This window comes from Suillus paluster (assembly GCF_016628075.1).
Source record: "Suillus paluster strain FC165 chromosome Unknown EDB91scaffold_135, whole genome shotgun sequence".
Lineage (NCBI taxonomy): Eukaryota > Fungi > Basidiomycota > Agaricomycetes > Boletales > Suillaceae > Suillus > Suillus paluster.
In genome coordinates this window covers 27,307-46,105 of record NW_024537695.1, presented here as the reverse complement: position 1 = coordinate 46,105, position 18,799 = coordinate 27,307, and the positions used below count along the sequence as shown (strand labels likewise).

Genomic DNA, 18,799 nt, shown 5'->3' with positions numbered 1-18,799 from the left:
CATTGGCATTGACTATTAGGTTGGATAATATGACTTGTTACTAGTGGTTTGCATTGGTCTGCTTCCCCTTAAGGGTCGGACGCACTTGTCTCAAGCATAGCAGCTGGGCATAGCAAGACCCAACATATAGTATTGTTCAGGAGCGGCCGCTCGAGCTGATTCTGCTTAGTGCATTGTTGTACCCACAGCAGTGTGGTAAGACAGGGGAATGGTGTGGATCCGATGTGGGGTGTATATAGTGTGGTATGAGGTAAATGGGGGATGGGTATGACAAGGTAATGGGTTTCAATGAGGTATGCAGGACTATGCAAAGTTCGCTGGGATCTGTTTCAGAACTCACAACAATGTAAAAGCTATAGGAACTACCACGCACTAATCATGCTAAGGGATTCAAATCACTCACACAAGATAAGTGGAATGGGAATCAATTGCACAAAGATAAAGAACAATGTAACTAGTGATAGTGACTCCGGACACCGACTCAGACAGAAAGGATATAGAGAAGTAAGGAATAGTGAGTCTGTGGCAGGTTTATATCATAGTCCATAACATATTGGAACATCATAGGTAGTACCGTAATACAAAAGTGAGAGTGCTGCGGGATAGTATGTAACAAGCCTTTACCGGCCTTGTGTATGTGAATGCATATGTAAAGGACCTGCAGGTGGTCAAAGACAAATGAAACCAAGGTAATAATGCACTAATGGGGATAGATGGATGACAGATGGACATGATAGGATGAGCTGGGCGACCGCAACAGGATGCATACACATTGTGGACCAGAACCAAGTATGTGGAGTGCGCAGGTGCAAGTGAAACTGTCTACAAGGTAGCCAGAACACCTCGGAATGTGAGTAGAGCTTGTCGGACAAGTATGGGAAATAATGGGGATACAGGCCTACAGTGAGAACAATCCTCACAGCAGGAAAGTCAGGTGGGGATTAGACTGCCTGACAGGGAAGAAGCAGGGACTACTACAGTCAGAACCAACAGCAGAAGCAGAGCAGACAAGGCTACTTGGACAAAGTCCAAAGCAGAAAGGAAACAATAGGGACAGAATGACTAGAGCTCTAGGCTCAAGTCTGAAGGATGGGAAAGTTGGCCAACAGGTGGGAAGTCCAACAGGTGGAAAAGGTGGCCAAACTAGGGAGTCAATCCCCAGGCCAAAAAACAGGAGTTGATAAGGGCAAGCCTAAGTTCAAGAACAGAAGAGCAGGGCTTAGGCAAGGTAATATTCAGACTGAGCATCTACAGACAATGTACATATGTTTATATACTCTATGTAAATAGCATAGCATAGCATAGCAGAAGGCTATGTGCTGAGTGTACAGTATTACAAGAAGGATGACTGAGACATATGAGTTGGAGGCTCAGAGAACAATATGTATGTAACAGATCAATAATTGTTTGGGTATAGGAAATACTGGTAATCCGAAAGGAGAAACTATAATACCAAAAGGAGATAGGACCAGTTGAGTGGTTCCTTGTCTAGAAGTGGACCGGTCAGGCTGTCAGGCAGACTGATAGTTGGGTGGGTTAATATGAGGGGAACTAAAGGAACAGAAGGGGTCAGAAGAGCAGAAATGGTGGGGGAAATAGGAGTGGGGTTGGTCAGAGTGACAGAGCGGAGGAGCGGAGCTCTTGGTAGGGTCAAATGGTATGAACATAGAGTTGGATGGATAGGGGTAGAGTCGGAGGTAGGAGCAGAAATTGGGGTAGAGGTAGCAGGGCTAGTCCTGTTGAGATGCACTGCATGCATTGTCAGAGAAGAGGTATGGAGTGGACAGGGAAACAGGGGGTCAGACCAGCAGTGGTGATGTCTATAGATGGTATTGGAGGTGCTTTGATCTGGTATATGACAGTATGTCCATATTTCATTTTCACATCATATTACATTTTCGGTGATCTAACTCATCTACAGCAATCCCAACAATAATGTTGATGTCCTGGCTTTCATTATCAGGCCATCCAATCTGTGTTCACTCATTTCAGGTATGTATCTCATCTATACTTTCCTTTGGTTCAGCTTATACCCAAGTCAGTGTTCCTATACATCAAAAACAATGGGTTTGTACATGTTCTCATCGCCAGCTCTGTCAGTAAATACAGGTTGTTGATTTAACATTTAATTAGGACATATGGTCCATTAGACAATACATCAATGAGAAGGTAGGTAGACTGCCAGAGCTGATATTAGCTAGATGTCATGAATTATCATTGTCAGTATTTACCAGTGTCCTCAACACTAAATGAGAATCAATTAATTTGCATAGGTACAGGTATGCAAAAGTTCTCTCTATGCCTGCACAAATCAATTAATTTACCTAACCCTGGGTGTAGCTACTACTTCTTAAAGTTGTTGACCATTTAAGATAGCATCATGAAGTCCACCATTGTGATGGGTTGCTGTCTATCAATTTTACAAAAGCTGGAGCACACTGACATTGTAAGTTAGGGATTGGGTTAGTTATTAAATTTGTCCACTAAAATTGAGAATACATAGATTGAGAATCACATTGGCAGGGGGTCTGAAGAACAGATGACTGTTTCTGGCACAGGGTCCACAGTGTAAGTGTTCAACCGAAATTAATGAGGAAATGTTCTCTCATACTATGAAAGCCTCCCACTGCTGACACTAGAGCCTACTGCTGATCATACTGAAAATATGGGCCACAGAGATCTACAAAGACCTGTATCACAAACTAAGATTATGTTGCAGGCAGAAGTTTCCATATCATCAAGCAGCATGGGTTGTGATCTTATATGGTAAACATTTCTTATGCTTTTGTGTTCCAGGGTTTGTCAACAACAAAAATAGCAGTGCACCACAGAAAGCAACCTGCTGGAACTGTCATATACCAGATCCGAGCACCTCCAAACACATCCCTACTATTGGTCCAACCCCCTGTTTCCCCATCCGCTCCATCCTTCCTTCTCTGACAATGCACGAAGTGCATTTCAGCAGGACTAGCCCTGCTACTTCCACCCAACTCTGCTCCGCTCCTCCAACACTACCCCTATATCCTCCAACACTATATCCCTACCATCCGACCATACCTGGAGCTCCACTGCTCCACCCTATCAATCTGCCTGACCCTACTCCTACTCCCTCCACCATCTCCACTTTTCCGACACACTTGGTTCCTTCAGTTTCTCTTGTGTTGCTCCACCCGACTATTTGTCTGCCCGACTGCCTCACTGGTCCACTCCTAGACCAGGAACCACTCAACTGGTCCTATCTCCTTTTAGTATCATAGTTCCTCCTTTCAGATCACCGGTAATCCTTATACCCTGAGTGATTATTGATCCATCGTGTATATACTGTTCTCCGAACCCCTTTCTTGTACGTCTCAGTCATCTTTCTAATAATTCTGTACACTCAGCACATAGCCTTCTGCTATGCTATGCTACTTACTTAGAGTATATAAACATATGTACATTTGTCTATAGATCTTTAGTCTGAATATTACCTTTTCTAAGCCCTGCTCTCTTATTCTTGTTCTTGGGCAAAACCCTTGATAACTCCTGTCTGCCGGCCTAGGGGATTGACTTCCTAGGTCAGCCACCTCCTCCGCTCATCTGACTTCCTGCACCTCCGCTGCGTTTCCTGAGTGTTGAACTTATGGCTAATACTCTCATACCTCTGTCCTCTGTGTTTCCATTCTGCCTTGGACTTCGTCCGAGCAGTCTCCTCCACTCCACTCCACTCCTACTGCTAAGTTCCGACTGCAGTAGCCCCCTGACCCTCCCCTGTAGGGCGGACCAATCTCTGCCTGACATTCCCACGCTTACCTAGTAGTCCGTCGGTCCTCCTTTGGAGGACCTCCGCTCCAACGTCCTGTCAGAGCTTGTAGAACTCGAGTTGGACTACAATCCAAAATTAGGGGCATGTACTCAGGTAAGGGGCGTAGCGCACGAGCTGAAGCCAAGCCCCTCAAACTCAGCTTTACCCCTGAGCATGGTCTTAACAGGAACACAGGAAGTGTTATCATAAGTCCAACTTTTTTCATAAATTGCAAATATGAAAATGCAAGATACAGAGTGGCCTTTGAAGTGGATCTGGCTGCAGTTCAATTCACGTCTGTCACAAATTCCTTCACATTTTCCCTAACTTTCCTTCAGTCACTTGCAATTACCAATCTAGTCACATGACTTTGTTACCTTTCACATCTTCACATATCACACCTTCATTCTCTCACAAGTGTCAGAACTGTGCCTAATGGGTAGAAAGGAGTTTATAAAGGGGCTTAGCTTCAGCTTGTGCACTGCACTTCTTATGTGAGTATGGTGCCCTTAACTTCAAAGGATAGATAGGGGCTTGCCAAAGGTCAACTTCAACATGCTCCAACAGGGGTATGGTTGTAAGGGACTACATCTAACACACTCCAACAGAGGTAAGGCTATGAGGGACTAAGTCTAATGTAGAAAGTAATACAAGGACTGTTAGAAGACAGAGGTGGACATCAGTGAGACTAGTCTTGAGGTTGGAGTAGACAATGAGGAAGACTCAAGTCAAGTAAGAGGTAATTAGGATAGGTTTGAGTCTATATATATTGTAGAAACACTACTAGAATACATGAGGTTTATATACTATAGGAATCTGGCCTATGCGGCACAGCACAGTGGAGTACACAGTAATAATAAAAGGGACAATGAACCATAGTATATAACAAGCTTAATTGGAATGGAGAGTCAGATCATACAAGGTACTGGGACTAGATGGAAAGCAGAATGTACAAAGGGAACTTAGAATAGACTGACATGTACCTTGTACCTTGATTGAGTTATGGGCAGAGGAATGTACCTAACATTGGAGATACATATTTAGTAGCAGAGGAGCATAGATAAGGTGGAGGACTATGAATGAGGGTGGAAGACACTAACTGAGGGTGGAGGAGACTTGTATGGATTATGGATATGTGTCATATCCATGAATTATACAAGTCTCCTCCACCCTCAGTTATTGTTCTCCGCCCTCATCTATACTTCTCCACCTCTCAAAATGTATCTCCAACATCAAGTACATTCCTCCACCCCTGACTTAATCAAGGTATAAGGTACAAGTTAACCCATTCCAAGCCCCCTTTGTACATTCTGCTTTCCATCTAGTCCTGGTACCTTGTATGATCTGACTCTCCATTCCAATTAAGCTTGTTATATACTATGGTGCATTGTACCTTTTATTATTACTTTGTACTCTGCTGTGCTATGCTGCATAGCCCAGATTCCTATGGTATATAAACCTCATGTATTCTGGTAGTGTTTCTACAATATGAATATAGACTTGAACCTATCCAACTTGACTTGAGTCTTACTCATTGTCTACTCCAACCTTGAGACTAGTCTCACCAACCTCTACCTCTGTCTTCCAACAGTCCTTGTATTACCTTCTATGTTGAACTTAGTCCCTTGTAGCCTTACCTCTGTTAGAGTGTGTTGGACATAGTTCCCTGTGACCATACCCCTGTTGGAGCACATCAGAGTTGACCTTTGGCAAGCCCCTATCCATCCTCTGAAGTTAAGGGCACGGTACTTGCATAAGGAACACAGCACACAAGCTGAAGCTAAGCCCCTCCATGACCTCCTTCCATACCCATTAGGCACAGTTCTGACAATATGATAACAAGTGTCAACCAGTCACAAAGGCACCTAAACCATATGTCCATGTCAACCTGTACATCACCAATAACATCTCTTCCTTCACATTGTCAATTCCATCTCCAATTAACATACTAATCATTCATTTTTAAATCTCACTCCCGTGTCTGACTAAGCTCTGGAGATCGCTGAGGAGCTAGGTCTCTGGTCTACTGTCTTAGGATCCCTGGTCTATGCACCCCCCTAAAAAAAAACAACTGGTGCCACCCTTAACACCATTTCTGATCTCCACTATCTTTTTATCTTCTTATCTTCTTTCATCCATCTTCCTCTAGGTTTTCATTAACTTCTTCATCTGCTTCTTTAACTTCTTAATTATCTTCCTCTGTCTCTCCCTCTTTCTCTTTACTATTCTCTTTTTCTCTGCTTTTGTGTTCATGCTCCTTCTGATCTCTTGCTAGTTGTGTTCCCGACCATGGGGTGAATGCTCATAGACACCTCATGCTGAAGTCTCCTTGGATAATTGCTCTGCTCAGCATTTCCGATGAGTAAGAGTTCAATGCTCACACTTGTATTCTCCTTGGGACTGACCACTTTGATATCAACTTTTGCTCTACTTTGAAGGTATAATCTACATTGTTGCGGTAAACTTGTACTAATTGACTAATTTTGAATATAACCTTACCAGGGGCTTGTTGTAGCAATTTCTTGTTGAATGTCACTTTTCACTTGATTGCTTGCCTTACAATTTCATCATACCCATCTAATTGTTGTTGTTCCACATATGCTACTTGTGCTAGAATGTCCACAGTGTGAAGATTTGATGTACATTCTTCTATACTTGTTGTTGGTGTGTTGATGATGAGTCCTAGAAGCAATTCCTTTAGAGAAAATTTCAGCACTGGTAACAATCAATAATTAAGGGCATGGACTGCATTGTTGATGTGGTCTGGCTACGACTTCAGTAATTTGTTCCAGGCTATCTCTTGTTGTTGATCTTCTCTAAGTTCTGGTGCGCATAGTGTTTTCAAGACATAGAGTAGTAGTTTATTTGTCCCTTCTACTAGGTCGTTGACCCATGGGGAATACACTGCAACTGTGTGCAGTTTGCATTTTCTTGATTTGCAAAATGTCTGCACTGCATCATTGTTGAAATGTTTACCCCCATCTGCCATGAATGTCTCTGATGGTGTGAATGCATTGAAGATGCCATTGAGGCTGGCTATTGTTGTTTTTGTGCTGCCTGCCACTTTGTACTTGAATACCCATGTGTGCTAAGAGAATGTGTCCAGGTATACTCCAAGCATGCTATATCCACCTTTTCCTTTTAGAAGAGTAAGATAATTGCCTACTAATAACTTAAATGGATGCCTCCTGGTGATTGATTTGAATAGTGAGTGTATAACTGCTTGACCCCTATTTTCATGGACATGACACTTGCTTGTAGGTAGCACACAGAAGCCAGATTTTGTGACTATTCAGGCAGACACATCAATTGGGAATGTCCAGAATGCAGGTGGAAAATGTATCATGTGTGCTACCACAAGTCCAGTACCTGATCATTTACCAGCTATATTGAGGAACAGTCAACAGTGTCACTATAGAAGGCAGCAGAATGGCTGAGCAGGAGAATAATACATAGCAGAAGAAGCTATGTTGGCCACACAAATAACAACCCAAGACAGGAATTTCACAACTGGGCATCTGGATATCTGTCCTGCACAACTAAATGACCCTTGAATTGAATGAGTGGCTCAAGACAGTAGTGGTACACATTTATTTCTCCCATATGTGGTGTGAGATGCTGGGTAGATCACATGTGAGATACATAGACTTGTATACAGCAATAGCGAATGTCATTGGGGATGAAGAACTGGAGCACTTCAGGAGGACCCATTTCTTGCATCATGATGGCACATATGCTATGACCCCTATTGGATTCATAATGCATCACTCCTATTATTTCTTTGTGGTCATTTTTGACTATCAGCGATGTATAGTGCATGTCTTGGGTCACCATATTTTGGAACATGCAATGGATGTTGATGGAGTGGATCCACACAACTGGAATGATTGGAGATGACTGGAAAATTGAAGGAAAATTGGAGCCCTGCATGGCTGGAGCACAGAGGATGTCACTGATGTTTCCATCATGCCCAAGGATTGGGTGCAATATGGAGTTGACTGTGATCCCATCACTTGCTCTGTGCTTAAGCAATGTCTGAAGTCAGGCAAAGTAACTTACTGGTCTTTGAAGTTCAATGTGGCCACAGACTGCACATTTACATGCTATGTGTAATTGCTGGGTGTGTCAAGATCTGTGTTAGCAACTACCTGATGCTCCTAAATGGCCCATGAGATGACTGACAAGAAGATGAGCTACCCAATGAGGATGTCATCAATGTGATCTAGAATGAACAGCACCAGGCTGAATATCTCAAGCTCCTGCAGAAGTTGACTATTGTAAGTGCCATCTGCTCAATGTGTCAATGTCCTATGCTCCACCAGGATGGTGAACATCCCTCACACAATGATGAGAATGTATATGGAACTACAGCAGATTAGGATGGTTTAGACACTGAATGAAGTGAGAGTGAGAATGCTCTAGACACAGCCTTAAATGCAGTTGGCAAAGTGAACCTTGCAAAGCTTTTTTAAAGCAAACAAACAGCTGGCTGGATGTTGGGATCACAATTCTATAGTCCCTCATGCCATTGGAATGCACCTTCAACTTAAGCCAGATATTCCATCTGATATTCATGGTACTGTTGACTAACAACACTCTATATCTGCCTCAGTGTCTTATAGGCAAGTGAAAAACTGACATCTTGGAAGCAACAAATAATTTCCATGTCCCATTGCACCACTCCCCTTAGCTACATATGTAGGTAGGAGATGGCTCTAGGATGATTGTACATTTAATAATTATAAGGGTGGACCTACAATCAAGATGATGCTGACTCCTAGGGATGTCAATCTGACAATGACATTCCAGGTTGGAGGAATACAGATCTCCATTGCTTGAGTGGACTGTGTTGATTATAGCTACTGCATTACCTGAAGTTCATTCCATATATTCTATTAATGTTACCCCATAGCCACTATGGACCATATCATGCCTATTGACACAACCAACTCCCATGATCCTTTAAATCAGGTTTCAGATTGTGCAACAGGTGCATACAGCCTGAAATGGCTAGGCTCCACTCAGGGAGAACAGCACACAAAGGTTACAGATGTCAAGATCCTTTTTGCTTCTGAATTCATCAGCTCTGTCCAGTATGATCCCCCACTACATGATGAATGTAGATTTAGACACAATGCCTTTGTGTATGGCTGCACCAGTCATTATTATGGTGGTGACCCTGTCTTGTATGTTGACCTTGAACAAGATGTGGTTGCACTCTTGAAAGATGAGATAGAGATCTCAGTGGACATAGGACTACAAAGATGTTCTGATGCAGGGGGTCTGTAGGTATCTATGTTGTTCCTCCATTTTAAACAAAACCCAGCATATTCAAGCACAATCACACATCTGTCAAGATTATAATACCATAGTCAGAAGAAGATGCCAATACATCTGGTGGGAGAATGGAATGGCTGTCCAAAAGGCTTCCCATGTCTACCATCCCTCACACCTATATTGGGTGCATACCTTCTACATCATCACTGCTCAATCTATATATCACATTCCTAAGGATGATCTGTTAAGGTCATGCTTAAGGGGAGGAGAACTCAAAGGGCTTGTCTTCAGCTCATGTGTTGCACCCCTTACCCAAGTACATGCCCTTAATTTCCAAGAGGTAGAAAAGAAGTCTGATGGAAGTCTGGGTAAGTCTGGAGGTCAGACACAGGGGGAGTTTGATGGAACTCTGGAGGGTCAGGAGTAACTAGAGTAGGACTACTATGGACAAGTGCAGAGTAGAAACAGTTCCAAAGTTGAGTTTACCACCCCTACCATGCTGCCTCCCCTCAAGATTGATTTTTCTGGCCTTCATATGACTTGCCAGGGTATGGTAATATAATAGGGCTACAGGGACATGTCTAAATCCCTTGTATCCAGGCTCAAATTTGAGGTATGCAGTGTGGGAAAGTGATGTTATGGAATGGAGATATGGCTATTCTAATTTATCATAGAATTAGATCACATACACATCATGTGACTAATGACACATGTCTTAGAATATCATATGGGATGTGAAAGTATCAAAATAATAAAAATAAAGCCAAACATCAACCTTTTTTGGCATCTTTTATCACTGAGTATACAAAATTAATTTAACCAAATTTTTATAGAATATCTCACATTCTATTTTTGACCACTAAAGTATTATAAATAAAACTTACTATGGACACTATACAAGCCTTCAGAAGTTCATTGGTAATCATCATTCTATGCTTTTTACCTCTACTATTAAGTATGCTATGGTCATATACCTGATCCAACCACTCCAACGATATTGATATCCACTCTGCTTGACCTTATACCCCTCCCACTTTCCTATCACCTCTGCTCTGTCTGCCCTCCGCTTGACCCAGTCAGCTCCCACATCCACTCCTACACTCCCGCTCAACTGCCACATCAGTTACCTTCCATATCATCTCCATTCCACTGTAACCTCTTTCCCCATTTAGGTATACACTTGCCCCATTGACACATAAAACTTACTTCCCAGATCACTGGTCCTTCCTTTAACCGCTTAACTACTGATTTGATGCGTACATATCAATATCTGCTCCAACTTATGTTTTCACCTGTGTTAATACTTACAAATTGTATACTCGGCACATAGCCTCATACCAAGGACAACTGGTCACTGCCTCCTACTTAGAAGTATATAAAAACATACCATGTATTTAGCTACTCCTTAGTCTTAATATTACTTGTCTTCCCACAGTCTCTACTAGTGGGAATATTCTGTAGGACTCTGCTCTCTCCGGACACAAGTTTACCTTCTTGTCACCTCTGATCCTCTGCTCCATCTTAGAGCAGTGCTCTAAAGTATTCATTCTCACTTCTCCGACCTAACCATCCAATCCTCTTACTCCCCTTCACCCCAACACATTTTCCCCACTTCACCCACTCCGCTTCTAGTCAGACCACCACTAGTAGCTATTACCTCCCGACCCGCAAAGCAGACCAAAGTGGTCTGCCCATCCTATCATTGGACATTGTCGGTCCCGCTCCAAATTCAGGGCATGTACTCAGCTAAGGGCGCAGTGCAAGAGCTGAAGCCAAGCCCCAACCCCTCCGCTTCTCCACCCGAGCACAGTTCCTAACAGCTATTTGCTTAAACAGTACTGACAAGCCTGCAAGTGCTGCTCAAGTGACAAAAAGACTGTATAATATCTAGAAACAGCTTATTATATCTCAGACACCATGTTGTGACTTAGGGGTAAATGATATCAAGGCTAGAATTAGGCAAAAACATTTCTTTCTTTTCTAGCATTACAGAAGAGGAGATCATAAGCTTTACTATTGTCATCCATCTGGCTTCAGATGATTAATTCTAGTTCTATCTGCCAATACCCTTTCTTATCTAGCACGATAGAAGTAAGAGTAAATATTGCTATGTATCACTAGTGCTGTACTATGAATAGCTGAACAAAAATTATACTATTAGCAGATAGAACTAGAATTAATCATTGAAGGCCAAATGGATGGCAATCATGTTTGTGAGGGAGTGCTGCATGTGGGTTTGATCAGTACTATGACTGGCATGATTCTAGGGGAGTGCTGCATGTCTGTCATTGATTGGACCTGCAGAATATTGATGTTGTGCAGCAGACTCTGGGGAGAATTTCAGGTGTTCTAAGTAGTATGTACTATGTAGCATGTCATGGACAGACAGGATGGTAGTATACAGTACTTAGAAAGTTTCATATGGATGACAGACTACAATTGTACAAAATAGATTGGAAGAATGAATTACAATGTTCTTCTCCTCTTCTTATGGTGAGTCTTTTGAGCTTCTTCAGCTTTTACATAGTTGAAGTCTAATGTATTGCTGTCATATACCTGATCTGACCTCTCCAATATTGATATCCACTCCACTTTCTGACCCCCTCCGCTCCATCCATCCTCCGCCCCATCCAACCACAAGTCCGCATTCCTCCCCTATGCTTCCGCTCAACCGCTCAACCAGTCCCCTTCCATAAACCTCTCCATTCAACTGGACCTCTTTCCCCTTTTAGATATATACTTCCCCCTTTAGTACATAGACCTTACTTCCGGACGACCAGTAATTCCTATTACCACTCAATCACTGATCCGACGCGTACATATTGATATCCGCTCCAACTTATGTCTTTGCCTATGTAAAATACTTACAAACTATATCCTTGATACATAGCTTTATTACATAGTTATCCTGATCACTGCCTCATACATAGAAGTATATAACATATCCTGTGCTTAGATATTTTCCTCAGTCTTAATATTACTTGTCTTCTCGCAGTTACATCTTGTGAGAATTCTCAGTAGGACCTTGCCTCCTCTGGACACAAGTCTCAACTTGTTGTCACCTCCGACCCTCCAACCCTCCACTCTGACTTAGAGCCGTGCTCTAAGTCTTTCCCTTATACTCCGCCCCTATCAACTATTCTCCCTTGTCCCTCCACATTATCCTCCACCTTTCCTGCCCCTACCCAACATTCCCCCTGCTCCTATCTATCCTCCACATCAGTCCCCGCCTTCTCCACTCTGCTTCTAGTCGGCCCGCCACTAGTAGCTCTTACTCCCCAACCCTCAAAGTGGACCAAAGCGGTCCACTCGTCCTACTGTCAGACAACGTTGGACCCGCTCCAAATTCGGGGCACGTACTTGGCTAAGGGCGCAGCACAAGAGCTGAAGCCAAGCCCTGACCCCTCTGCTTCCTGAGTTGGCACGGTACCTAACAATTGCAAATATTCCCACCAATGGTCCTCCTTCCGTAAAGCCAGGGTTTTCCCTCTAGTGCTTGTAGACTTATTTCAGAAAAGAACAAGACAGTATTGACCCACCCAGTAGAAATACATTTATCAGTAAGTGCTTGAGAAACCAGAGCTGGAAACCATTCACTGACATGATGGTACAAGGTGCCCAACATGAAGATTAAGATATCTCTAGGTTAATAACTATTAATGTAATCAACAAAGTGTTCTAGGAAAATGAGACAAGCACTAATGCCAATTTTGCCTCTATCATAGGAAGTGTCTCCCCACCAGACAAAAATCACATTAGGAAGCTAGCACAAGGCCCTACATTCAAGCCATCAGTATGCATGTAGACTTAAAGTTTATAACAATAGCATGTCCCAACCATGGGCCCGGATCAGACATCAACCATACATCAGTGTCAAAAGCCTTGTGGTACTTTTGATAGAAATTGGGAAAGCATAAGAGAATATGCTGGCCAATGCATAAAAGTACCAGTCAACAGCTTGAGACTGAGTTCTGGATTTTCTAGTCATATCTACCAAGGGGGTCATACTAAACTGAGGTTGGAGAGTCAGCTATGAGATTATATGGATGTGCAGAGAACAAATTGCCTTCTAGGCTGGGCATCCTTAAGCTTGCCAGAGGTGGATGAGGTGAGTAGCTTCTTGATGTTTGATAAATTCAACTTCAGACATGACCTCTACTGTAGGCCAGTGTTCATTGAAATGGGTATCACTGGCCACTAGCCACTCAGAAATAGTTATAGGACATTGTAATAGAAGAGTCAAGAGTCTGAAGCCTGGAAGTCCTCTGGCCCTTTGTCCTTCAGATGGAGGCATATGTCACAGCAACTGAAAGCCAGTTGACAAAATGATAATAGCATCTGCATTACCTTGAGCATCTGTTGGCATGTTTGAGGCTGAAATTAATGTTAGTTCGTGGGAGAGTAAGAAGGTCAACTTCAAACTTACCAGTAAACCATATATAACTCTTTATAGGGGTTCATGGAATAAAAATCCTCAAGGGTCTCACCATGTAAATGTTGCTTGTTGAGTGGATGGCTGCAATTCAATGCATTCTGCAGACATCACTCAAATGAGCAGCCCAACAAGTGAAAACAAGTATCTCCTACCATATCAGGTTCTTCAATGGTCTTGTTTTCAGCCATATCATTCTTATCTGCCTCATCCTCTCCTTCATCTTTATCCATCCCACCCTTACCTTGGCAGTTATCATCATCATCATTGTGTAAGTGAGATGATAAATAGAACACAAGTGGAACACCATTTTCATCCACCCAGTAGGCAGAACTGTAATAGGTAAGTCAGCCAGCCAGTGAATCTGCCATGTCTTGGGCACTCTTGATGTTACAATCATCATTCTTCAACCGAGATTCTAATTCCTAAATCATAGTAAGAGCCCTGAAGACAGGTGCTGCAGACATATATTATTAGGCCTGATAGGCAGATTGGTTAAAATTTATATTGTCAATCACCACTTCAGGTCAAAATTTGATAGATCTAGAAGCTGCCGAGGTAAGGAGGAGCTCTGGCTGGACCACTAAAGAAGATGCAGCCAAGCAATAAAGCTAAAGATGACATTCAAGCAGTGCAGGACATTAAGGAACACCAACACATCTTTGGCTGGGTCTTGGACTTGTTCTTGTGTTTTGCATTTGACATTATAGGTGGGAGTGTTTAAAAGGTGGCCTGTGGTTGCAGCTCAGAAGCATATTATAATTATTTGCATTATCAGCGAGATCAGCCAGGTACAATTGCCTGCAGAAGGGTGACTCCATGAAACACTTTAACATGCTGAGCCAAAACTACATTTGATGCAACATTAGAACCCTATCATATAGCGGATGTGAGCACCTCTAATACCACCTATGAACATTCCTACTGCTGGTCTGACCCCCTGTTTCCCCATCTGCTCCATCCCTCCTTCTCCAACAATGTACAGTCATTGACCGTCATTTGCGTTTTCACCGTCATTTGCGTTTGCCTTGTAGGACACTCAAATCTGATACTATCCCGTGTAACTTTTTTGCTCTATTGTATGAGTTACATGTGTAACTATATATTGGCAGTAATCATAGGCATAAAAGACCTTGAACAATTGTGCGATGTTATGTTTTGTTACCAAATTTTCACTATTTTATGTCCCTGAAAGCAAAACAACTAGAATCAGATTTTTAAATTGAAGAAATACATGCGCACAACCTCCAAGTACATCACTGTTCTATTCCGCGAGGGAGCTGATGAGTGTGTATGTTGCCAGAATGTTGCCGGTGGAGGGTGTCTCAATAGCATCTTATCAGTGTCACCAAAGCAAAATAAGTGAGATCCGATAAACACGAACTTGATATATGACACCTCAGGCAGTACTTCTCGGTGCCTATAAAGGGTCTAAGACTTAACATTGGGGCCTTGTTGATACCTTCTTCATGGTGGTATGTCCTTCTATTCTTACCTCCACGATGTCTTCCTCGACACTTCCCACTCAGCAAAGCTCAGTTCACATCTTCAGGGCTAGGCAACCACTTTGTGAGCCTGACAAAGGCTCGAGACAAATGAAAAACACAAACATTAGTCAATATACCGGGCGCAGAGGCAAAGCGTCACTGACTTCTAGCTGAAATGCAGCAACTTATGCAGCCTCAACACTCACCCATATTGACGAGGAAGAGGATGAGTTAGATGATGATAGCGAGGAAGAATATTAATGTTAATACAAGGTGGTGTATCTTATCTGCGCGACTGGGGAACAAATCTGCCTTTTTGGGTGAACTCAAATGATGGTCAACGTATGATAACACCAAGAATTACACACTTTTCATTGCGGAATAACATCTCGTTTGATGTTCTTCAAAATTTTGTACGAAGTAGATTAGTTATCTATCATGACATCCCCAAAAGCGATTTTCGAGATTGCATCTGGTTGTGTTGTGGTAGACATCCGAAAATTTCAAACTCAAATGACAGTCAATGACTGTATGAAGTGCATTTCAGCAGGACTAGCCCTGCTACCTCCACCTGACTCTATTCCGCTCCTCTGACACTACCCCTATTTCTCCAACACTATATCCCTACCATCCTATCCTATCTGGAGCTCCACTCCTCCACTCTGTTGGTCCGACCGATCCCACTCCTACTCCCTCCACCATCTCTGCTTTTCCGACCCACTTGGCTCCTCCAGTTTCTCTTGTATCAGTCCACCCAACAATTAGTCTGCCTAACCACCTCATCCATCCACTTCTAGACTAGGAACCACTCAACTGGTCCTATCTCCTTTTGGTATCATAGTTCCTCCTTTTGGATCACCAGTAATCCCTATACCCAAGTGATTATTAATCTGTCGCATACATACTGTTCTCCTAGCCTCTTTCTCATATGCCTCAGTCATCTTTCTAGTAATTCTTTACACTCAGCACATAGCCTTCTGCTATGCTATGCTCTGCTACTTACTTGGAGTATATAAACATATGTACATTTGTCTGTAGATCTTTAGTCTGAATATTACCCTTTCTAAGCCCTGCTCTTGTGCCCTTTGACTTGAGCTTGATCCTAGTCAACTCTTGTTTGACAGCCTAGGGGATTGACTCCCTAGGTTGGTGTTAAGACAGTGCTCAGGGGTAAGACAGTCTGAGGGGCTTGGCTTCAGCTCATACGCTGCGCCCCTTACCCAAGTACATGCCCCTAATTTTGGGTTGTAGTCCAACATGAGCTTCTATGAGCTCCGACAGGACGTTGGAGCGGAGGTCCTCCAAAGAAGGACTGACGGACTACTAGATAAGCATGGGAACGTCGGGCAGAGATTGGTCTGCACTACAGGGGAGAGTCGGAGGGCTACTACAGTCGGAGCTAACAGTAGGAATGGAGCAGGGGAGACTGCTCGGACAAAGTCCAAAGTAGAATGGAAATGCAGATGACAGAGGTACAAGAGTATCAGCCACAAGTCCAACGTGTGGGAAGGATGGCAGCAACACAGAAAGTCAGACGAGCAGAGAAGGCAGCTGACCTAGGGATTTCATCCCCTAGGCCAGCAAACAGGAGTTGACTTGGGTTAAGCCTAAGTCAAAGGACAGAAGAGCAGGGCATAGGAAAGGTAATATTCAGACTAAAGATCTACAGACAGATGTACATATGTTCATATACTCTAAGTAAGTAGCATAGCATAGCAGAAGGCTATGTGCTGAGTGTACAGGATTACAAGAAAGATGACTAAGACATACAAGAAAGACGCTCGGAGAATAGTATGTGACAAAACTTTGAGTGAAGCGGATGCGATCCGTTAGTACCCTAAGTGATGCGGATCGGGTCCATGGATACACCTAAGTAAAGCGGATGGAATCCGCACTCAGCCACTGCCAAAGGAGGCGATAGAAACGACTGAGGGAAAGTATATACCAAAGCACCTCTAATATATGGGCAAAAACCCGCTTGCTAACCAACCATGCGTATTGCCTATGAGTCCATGACTTGTATCGAACGCACTCACTATTACATGTACACCCGAAACATTCCGAAACAATCCGATGCACCTTATTACGTATCCGAGCGCATGCACTTGCATCCGACCACGCATGCGAGTGACGGATCATCCATGCGTGCATGGGCAAGCATCGGATAGGAGACAGATACCTGCGGATGGGTTTAGGATGGGTCGGATGGATGTGGAATATCATCTGGTTTTGTCAGTATGTACACGATGGATCAATAATCACTTGGGTATAGGGATTACCGGTGATCCAAAAGGAGTCACTATGATACTAAACAGAGATAGGACCAGTTGAGTGGTTCCTAGTCTAGGAGCGGACCAGTGAGGTGATTGGGTGGACTAATAGTCGGGTGGGGCAACATGAGTGGAATTGAAGGAACCAAGTGGGTTAGAAAAGCGGAGATGGTGGAGGGAGTAGGAGTAGGATCAGGTGGACTGATAGGGCGGAGGAGTAGAGCTCCAAATAGGGTCGGATGGAAGGGGTATAATGTTGGAGGAAATAGGGGTAGTGTCGGAGGAGCAGAGCAGAGTTGGGCAGAGGTAGCAGGGCTAGTTCTGCTGAGATGCACTTCATGCATTGTCAGAGAGAAATGGAGCAGATGGGGAAACAGGGGGTCAGACCAGCAGTAGGGATGCTCACAGGTGGTATTGGAGGTGCTCAGATCCAGTATATGACAGTCGGCCGCCTTCTCCACTTGTCCAACTTCCCGCACCTAGGCCACCCTTCTAGCACATCAGACTTATGACCAATACTCTTGTACATCTGTCCTCCTTGTTTCCATTCTGCTTCAGACTTCGTCCGAGCAGTCTCCTCCACTCTACTTCTACTGTTAGCTCCAACTGCAGTAGTCAGACTCTCTCCTGTCGGGCGGACTACCTTTCACCCGATGTTCCCACGCCCACCTAGTAGTTTGTTGACCATCCTTCGGAGGGCCTCCATCTGATGTCCTGTCGGAGCTCGTAGAACTCAAATCGGACTACAATCTGAAATTAGGGGCACATACTCAGGTAAGGGGTGCAGCGCATGAGCTGAAGCCAAGCCCCTCAGACTCTTCCTTACCCCTGAGCATGATCTTAACAAACCCTAAAGATATCAGAAAAGATACTATCAATACTGACCTACCTAAATATCCAGCCAGTCTACAGGCCTTCAAGCACTGGGGACATCTACACTCCTGCAGATGCTGACAACAGAAAGATAGGTGATACACCTACTGATCAGGCAGATGCTGACCAACAGAATCAGTCTACTTGCATTAATGAGGATAAGCATCATAACAAGACACCTAATACAGCAGGCCAAAATGCTATTAATGTGGAGCTGCCTAACCTCATGACTATGGTCACACAGAAGATCTTGGTCCAGCATGATGTTGGAATATAAATGCCTGTACAATCAGGGCCAATCCAAAAGGGTCTCAGCAAGTCAATTTGCTTAAGTATCCCTGTTAAGTGTGAGGGAGACTCCACTCTCTCAAGTGTACACTATAAGTTCAAAGATGAAGAAGTAATAATGTGTTAGAGAGCAATAGCAATGGAGAATGATCCTAAATCACTGATAGTGATCTTCAGATTGACTAACATCAATATCAACTCAGCTGAGTGAAGTTGGGCAAAGAAGAGAAAAAAAAGAGAGTTGAGAATGATTCAAATGACAAGGGAGAGGGATAAAGAGCAAATGGTAAATGAAGGAGTGTGTGTTGTGTGATGTGTAAATGAATGTTAAGAGAGTTGAATGAAGACTATTAGGTACTGTGCTTGGGTGGAGAAGCAGAGGGTTGGG

At 43.4% G+C, this 18,799-nt stretch overlaps 1 protein-coding gene across 1 annotated transcript; it reads left to right on the top strand.

The window, feature by feature from the left end:
• Window positions 1–8,701: 8,701 nt before the first annotated feature.
• On the top strand, window positions 8,702–9,073 carry EDB91DRAFT_1255324 (uncharacterized protein; the record flags this gene model as incomplete). Its single annotated transcript, XM_041323960.1, has 1 exon — window positions 8,702–9,073. One exon carries the CDS (start codon window positions 8,702–8,704, stop codon window positions 9,071–9,073), a length of 372 nt encoding a protein of 123 aa, XP_041170392.1.
• Between the last annotated feature and the right edge of the window lie 9,726 nt (window positions 9,074–18,799).